The 7,806-nt window shown below is 53.5% G+C and overlaps 1 protein-coding gene across 1 annotated transcript; it reads left to right on the top strand.

The window, feature by feature from the left end:
- The first annotated feature begins 5,224 nt into the window (after positions 1 to 5,224).
- OLIG1 (oligodendrocyte transcription factor 1) lies at positions 5,225 to 7,553 on the top strand. The gene has a single exon (XM_045085148.1). It carries the CDS (start codon positions 5,342 to 5,344, stop codon positions 6,161 to 6,163), a length of 822 nt encoding a protein of 273 aa, XP_044941083.1. The 5' UTR covers positions 5,225 to 5,341; the 3' UTR covers positions 6,164 to 7,553.
- The last annotated feature ends 253 nt before the right edge of the window (positions 7,554 to 7,806 follow it).

Below are 7,806 nucleotides of genomic sequence, written 5' to 3'. Positions count from 1 at the left end.
GACCTAAAGTTCCTTTTAAAAAAAGAGTTCTTTTAGCATACGGATGGACAGGTATTAACAGATATTCTTATAGAGCTTAGTGGCATATAGAATTTCAGCATTCGGTCCTCCCAGAAGTGATGAGAATTTCTATTTTGGTTAGGTCACCCTGAGTTTGAAAAGATTAAAAAAACAAAAAACAAAAAACCCAAACACCCATACGCCCATTTGCTTGAGCTCTCTCAACCAACAGCCAAATCAATCTTTTGTTATTAAAAAGGAATCTGGAAAAATGCTCGGATGCCCTCTGATTTTTTTCCCGTTTTTCTCCCAACATTTTCCCACATACAAGAGAAGTCATGAGACAAATTTGGACTTGGAAATAATCTTCAGTAGTCAAGTTTATTAAAATCAGGTCCAAATGACATTTTTAAAAAATAAAATAAAACAAACCTCTCTATGATAGCTGTGAAATACACCAACTACATTGACAATCATTAGCGTTTTAAGCAAAACAGAGAACACAACACAAAACAAAACATGTGCAACATGTTTCCACACCAAAAGTGAGGACCACTATGATGATGACACAGCTTTGAAACAATATCATAAGTCACTATAAGCATCCTATCATCTTGTAACTACTCAACTAACCCACGCTCCCTTCTGAAAATGAGCAAAAAATCATGCTCTTTCCAATTTTCCCAGCAGGAATTTTTTATTTAGCCTGAACTGTGTCTAACTGTGTCTTAGATTCTGCCCAGGTGGTCCCAGGTGAGAGGGACCGAAACGTCTCTAAGGAGCTCTGCGCCATCCAAGAACACTTACCAAAAGGTGATCCACCTTCTCCTGCCCCTGTTCTCTCTCTCTCTGCTACTAACCACCCCCTCCTCCACCCAGAAGGAAGCTCAGTGCCCCTCTCCCTGCAACACCTTCCCTGTCTTTGCTGTTCCAAACAGAGCTGTATCGGGATGGAACCTAACCCAAGGCACAGTAGGTATGGCTGTTGCTTCTCAGAGAGATGGTGTAAATTTCAACACCTCGCGTGTCACTTAAATTTTCCAAAGAATTCTGCCCATCTTAGAAGAATGTAGCACTTTTAAAAGTGGCTTCTGTTATTTGATTATAGGTCCACGCTCCAGCCAGCTTAAACAGCAGGTTTTAGCAAAGACAACCTTTTATACTTACTGTCCTTCTTGGAAAGGACAGTCTTTCAAGTGACAACAGGGAGCTCTGAGTGGTGGACAGGCTTTGTGGGGGCGAGGTCTGTCTGTACTTAGAGAGGGGATGGATGGTATCACATTGCAAACACACATTTCCCCTCACATACTCACTCAGGCTTCGGGTCTCCATTGTCTGCCATTTCAAAGGTTTGAACTCCTTGACCCAAAGAGAGGGTGGCCAGCAGGGTTGGAGGAACGGGTGGGAGACGCTTTAGGTTTCTACACAAGGAAAAGGAAGCCCGACGCACACATCTCCTGGGGGTGAAAAGAGTCCCTAACACACACACACACACACACACACACACAAACCCCTTTAGGCAGAGACAAGAGTGGTTGTTATGGCGGATGCAAGTTGTTCCCCAAGTATGTCCCGAATGTGGGAGGCCACAGCAGCTGCCTCCCCTCGAGACAGCCCACAGGGCCGCTGCCAGGAGCTATAATGACTTGCTGGCCCTTGCCAGCTGTCACACTTTGCATGCCACCGGAGCTCCGGTCCAGCAGAAGGGGCCGTCCAAGTCACCAGTTTCAACAAGCGCCAAATCCTGTGCCCATGCTGGGCCCGCACGGCCACCCAGAACCCTCTTGTAGGGCTCCATGGAGAGCACTTCTGTGCGCACTGACCGGCGTGTCCGGCTGACAGTGTCCTTGGCCGGGGGAAGGGAGTTCTCCTTCCCAAGACAGAAATGTGGCGAGGTCAAGAGCCTGCTACTAACAGGGACACCCCCAGTAAAGAGGGGCCCTTTGAGGGGGAGAGCAGCCTGCGTCTTTCCATTTCTTTGATTCCTGGGGCGCCCCTGCCTGTGGATGGAAAATGTCCAGGGTGCTGTCTGGCCACTCTGTTCCAGGCATTAGCTTCTGTCTTTCTCACTCACTTCCTCTTCCTGCTGGCAGGATATGGCCCTAGGGCTCCTGCCTAGCATGGGGATAGAGGCAGAATGCCCTAATATGGTACAGCAGCTGGACTGCAGGACAGAGAGGTCCCCAGGGTGAAGGTGGGCACAGCCACCACCGCAGGCTAGGACAGAGTTCACTGAAGTGTGCAAATATGCACACGTATATATTCAGGGGCTTGGATGGAACACAACAACTCATCAACACTGGCTCGGCCTACGTCGGTCCCTCCAGCCTTTCCCCTAGTCGCCAACCCTCCCCATCATGGCCTCTTCTTGGCTTGCTGGAAGCCTAGTCCAGCTGAAGGGAGGTCTGGAAGCTAGCCATTGATAGTGCGGCTCTGCCTCTTCTGTCTGAAGGAACACTGTCAACCCCAGAAACCCACTAACCCCCCCCACACCCGGGGAGCTTCAGTTGTAACACCTATAGCAAGAATATTTTAAGATACTCAGCTCACAGGGTTTCGGGGAAAATCAGATGTCTGTAAACATGCTTTGAAAGGCAGAAAGCTTCTCAAACGAGTAGTGAGTTGTTTACCTGCTTGGAACTTCTGAGGTTGATTTGCTTGGTCTCTCTCCTTCCTGTCTAGTACATCCCTGCTTGGAGACTCAGCTTCCCCCTCTCCAATCCTCCCCCCCCCCAGGCTTCTGTCTTTCTTCCCACATGACCTCTCCGACACTTTGTCAAGTCAAGGCCTCCTGAGGGCTGGGATCTCCTCCCCTGTCTCTTCCCTCTCCATGAAACCTACAGGAAACTCCTGGATTAAAGCACATTTTGGCAGTTTGAGCATCTCAAGGGATGAGCCTGTGAGCCAGGGAGATTTCGGACCCATGCCTAGACATCCCCTGGACACACAGTGGTGGCAAAGCACTGCCCTGGGCTTTGGGAGGATACAGATGTGAACAGGTTGTCCCCTCCCTCAAAACAAGCACAGCCAAATGCGGAAATGATCTTCAATAACACAATCTAGGCCACTATCTGGGACCTGCTATCAATGGTTTGTCAAAAATGAGAAGACGTGGGAAAGATGAGAAATCATCAAGACTTCAAAAAGAAAGTAATACTAGAATTGAACCAAGGCATGGGCAGGATGTCGTAGACAGAGCTAGAGGTCAGAAGCAGAATCAGAGTGAGCCTATGGAGCAAATATTGGTGGAAGAAAGTGGGAACAAACCAGCCCTGAAATAAGCAAGCCAGTCAGTAGACTCCTAGAGCTGAAATCAGTTTCCATGGTGGACAGACGTCCCTCTTTTTACCTCAAAGAGGACCAATATGGAAAACTCACTTTCTCTCTGTTATCCTTGACATCACACTGTCCAACAGGACTTTCTGTGATGAAGGCTGTCCCAGCTGATGGCTTCTAGCCATTTGGAACTGCTAAATGCTTGCACAATGCTAGCGCAGCTCGGGAATTAAATTTCTAACTTGATTTCATTTTGATTAGTTAGCTTTTTCTTAAGAAAAATTTATTTATTTGAGACAGAGACAGCACGAGCGGGGCGAGGGACAGAGGGAGAGGAAGAAGCAGGCTCCCCCTGAGCAGGGAGCCCCACATGGGGCTCGATCCCAGGACCCTGAGATCATGACCTGAGCCAAAGGCAGATGCCTAACCAACAGAGTCACCCAGGCATCCTAATTATTTAGATTTTAATAGCCGCAGAAGGCTAGCCGGTGGTAGGGATTTCGATACCAAAGCGCTCTTCCCTGTGCCACTTTGCCAGCCTATGATGACAGGCTGCAATAGCATCCTCAGGCATCAGGGCAGAAAACTTCCAGAGCCACCAAGTAATGTCATTTGGGGAAGAGAAAGATATAGTCCAACCCTCAACAGATATGAGCGTGTGGGTGAATTTTTGTTTGTTCGCTTGTTTCTGGTAAGAGGTCAATTTCTGTGTGGTTTTTGCTTCAACAAGAGTTGAGTCACTGGTAGAATGAATACTAGTCCCTTTGGGGGAGGGAAGGTACCTGACCCCCAAAGGTCCTAAGTCCCTTAAAGACCTTTCGATCAGAGGAAGACAGACAGCGAGGCCAGCAGTAACCATTCTCATACTACTAGTCCCTGAGCCTAGAAATGTGGTCCTCAAAACCTGGCCAGAAATCACACATTTAAAATAATAATAAAAAAATTTACTCCCATGTTCACTGCAGCATTATTCACCAAAGTCAAATGTGGAATCAACCCAAGTGTCCATCTAGGAGAAATGGGTATACAAAATAGGGTGTACACACACAACGAACTATCCTTCAGCCTTTAAAAGGAAGCAAAATCTTTTTTTTTTTTTTTCCTAAGATTTTATTTATTTGACAGAGAGAGAGAGAGAGATCACAAGTAGGCAGAGAGGCAGACACGGGAAGGCGGGGGAAGCAGGCTCCCTGCTGAGCAGAGAGCCCGATTTGGGGGGGGGGGCGCAATTCGGGACCCTGAGATCATGACCTGAGCTGAAGGCAGAGGTTTAACCCTCCAAACCACCCAGGCGCCCCTAAAAGGAAGCAAATACTAACAACATGGATGCACCTGGAGGACATAAGCCAGTCCCTAAAGACAAATGCTTTACGATTCCACTTAAATGAGGTAGGTAGAGTAGTCAAACGCATAGACCAAAGAGTGGTGGTTGCCAAGAGCTGCACGGAGGTAGTGAGTCACTGTTCACTGAGCACTGAGCTCCAGTTTTGCAAGATGAGGAGTTCTGTGGTGGGTTGCACGACAGTGTGAATGTAATGTACCTAATACGGATAATTGCCTACACTACAATAGTTAAGATAGTATATATCATGTTACTTGCATTGGACTACAGTTGCAAATATGCACATGTATACAATAAAGCAGAGGCAGAGAGGAGGAGGAGGAGGCAGCCTCACCAGTGCAACCAGTCCTCCAGGAACACCCGCATCTCACCCCAAAAGGCGCCGTCCCTCCCCGCCCCCCACCCGGGGGGAGGGGGGCGTCCTGTGACTCTCGCACTGGCGCTCACAATAACCTTCTTGAGCTGTGCCAGCCGCACCTCCGCGCCGGCCGAGGGGGGGCGGCCAATGAGCACGCGCCTGGACCCGGCCTCGCGACCCCATTGGCTGCTCCCGGCGGCCCGCGGCCCCGCAGGTTCCCAAGCCGGGTTTAAAGGGGTCGGAAGCAGGCTGCTGCCCTGCCATCGGCTCCCCGCGCGCAGGTCCGCGGGGAGGGGCGGCCTGCCGAAGGGCCCACCCCGGGGCGTTCCTGAAGGGCGCCCTCGGCCGCCCCCGCCGCCCCCCAGATGTACTATGCGCTTTCCCAGGCGCGCGTGAACGCGGCCCCCGCGACCATGCTGCGGCCACAGCGGCCCGGAGACGTGCAGCTCGGGGCCTCCCTGTACGAGTTGGTGGGCTACCGGCAGCCGCCCTCCGCCTCCTCCTCCTCCTCCTCCTCCTCCACGTCCTCCTCCTCCACGGCGACCCTCCTCCTCCCCAAGGCGGCGCGCGAGAAGCCCGAGGCGCCCGCCGAGCCGCTGGGCGCGGGAGCGGGGCCCGGCGCGCACGCGGGCGGCGGCTCCCGGGCGGACGCCAAAGAGGAGCATCAACAGCAGCTGCGGCGCAAGATCAACAGCCGCGAGCGGAAGCGCATGCAGGACCTGAACCTGGCCATGGACGCGCTGCGCGAGGTCATCCTGCCCTACTCGGCGGCTCACTGCCAGGGCGCGCCCGGCCGCAAGCTCTCCAAGATCGCCACGCTGCTGCTGGCCCGCAACTACATCCTGCTGCTGGGCAGCTCGCTGCAGGAGCTGCGCCGCGCGCTGGGCGAGGGCGCCGGACCCGCGGCGCCGCGCCTGCTGCTGGCCGGCCTGCCCCTGCTGGCCGCCGCGCCCGGCTCCGTGCTGCTGGCGCCCGGCGCCGTGGGGCCTCCCGACGCGCTGCGCCCCGCCAAGTACCTGTCGCTGGCGCTCGACGAGCCGCCGTGCGGCCAGTTCGCGCTCCCCGGCGGCGGCGCGGGCGGCGGCGCGGGCGGCCCGGGCCTCTGTACCTGCGCGGTCTGCAAGTTCCCGCACCTCGTCCCCGCCGGCTTGGGCCTGGCCGCGGTGCAGGCGCAGTTTTCCAAGTGAGGGCCCGCGCGGGCCGGGTGCGCGACCTAGGCCCGGCCTCCCGCCTCCCCGCTTTCTCCGTGCCCGCGCGCCCTGCACTCGGGGAAGGCTAGCCAAGCACGGAGGGCACGTCCAACCTTCCGGCCCGGAGGAAGGGACCGTGGGGCGCCCCCTTCCCCGCCTCCACCCCGGGGAAATGAAAGTGACGCGAGCGGATGTTCGACGGAGCGTCGGGGGCCGTTGGGGGTTCTGAGTGGATTCCCGCTGCTTTGGGCAGCAAATGTGCCCTCCCAAGCCCACTCTTGCCCAGCTCCCGTCTCTCCTGGTTTCTCGAGTCGCGCGCTTCGCAGGGGTGGTGCGGATTTTAGGGCACGGCGCGGTGGCTTTGCCTTGCTCTGGGTGCGGCGGTAGGACCGTCCTAGCGCCACGGCTCCAGGAGGCGACACCTGCCCAATCAGGGGCCAAGTGGCTGCTCTCCGCGGGCAGGAAAGGGTTCTTTTCCTTCTCCCCAGCCAGAGGTCACAGACAGCCTTGTTCCCACCGGCCAATCCCTGTCAAAGGAGGCTGCCCGACCTCAGGAAGACGAGAAAGACCAATTAGTCCGCGCAGATGGTCCGGGGTTTAGCAGACGGACTGACCCTCCGCGGCGGCGGGACGGTTGGCCTCGCGGTGCCGCGGGAGGTGTAGATAACTCCAGCGTCCTTGGATGTGCTGGGTTGGGAAGTCGGTCCGCTTTTACACTGTGGCTGTTAGAGTGCAATTTTTGAGAATCGCATAAGCAGGTGTTTTGTTGCAAAGATTATTCGCTTTTAAATCCTGGGGTCTTCTTAAAAAGACAGCTTAGAACTTGAGATTCACCATTTTGTTTCCTCTTCCCCAAAGGTAGCGTAACCAACATTTGAGCTTGCTTAAAAACAAAAACCAACCCCTTTTGACGCAGGTGGTGTTCTCGGTTTACTAAAATAGGTAACAGGGCACTTCGCAGTGGCCGCCAGTCTTGTCTGAAAGCACGATCGCTAATTAACTTTCTCATTAAAAGACGCAGAGGAGGACCTGAGCCCCGAACCCCCCTCCCCCCAGGCTTGGCGGGTCCCCGCTGCGGTGGCGACCGCGGGATGGCATTTTCTGCGCTGCCCCTTTGCACGAGGGGTCTTTGCCCAGGGCTAGCTCTGGGCAGGTCTTCCCGCAGCTTTACGTTTGAAGAACTGCCTGGATGACCGGTCTTGATTTGTTACAGTCGTTCACAAATGATTCCACCCGAGATAATTTTATGATCTTTCGGCAGCTTGCTTTGAAGTCTCTGTTTAAGGTTTTTGGTTGTTGGTAGTAGCCGAATTTAACTGGCATTTTCTTTTATCTCTAACTCTGTTTCGTTGCTCTCCGAAGAATCAACAAAATAAAACATTTAAAGACCTAACATTTTCCTCTGATTTGTTTGTTAATAAAAATGCCCTGGTGGGGCGCCTGGGTGGCTCAGTCGGTTCAGCCTCTGATTCTCCATCTCTGCTGAGGTCTTCATGTCAGGGTCCAGAGTTCAAGCCCCACACTGGGCTCCACACTGAGGGCAGAGCCTACTTAAAGTTAAAAAAAAAAAAAAAAAGTCTCAGTGCGCTGGTGAATTCAGATTCTCGGGATGAAGGTTAGTAGTTAAATGTGACTAGAGT

Source organism: Mustela putorius, unplaced genomic scaffold, assembly GCF_011764305.1.
Source record: "Mustela putorius furo isolate JIRA1106 unplaced genomic scaffold, ASM1176430v1.1 tig00000832_pilon_pilon_pilon, whole genome shotgun sequence".
Taxonomy (NCBI): Eukaryota; Metazoa; Chordata; class Mammalia; order Carnivora; family Mustelidae; genus Mustela; species Mustela putorius.
This window is presented reverse-complemented; position numbering and strand designations above follow the sequence as displayed.

Excerpts from the sequence above, each read along its gene's own strand:
- OLIG1 (XM_045085148.1), top strand. The coding sequence starts at position 5,342 with ATGTACTATGCGCTTTCCCAGGCGCGCGTGAACGCGGCCCCCGCGACC.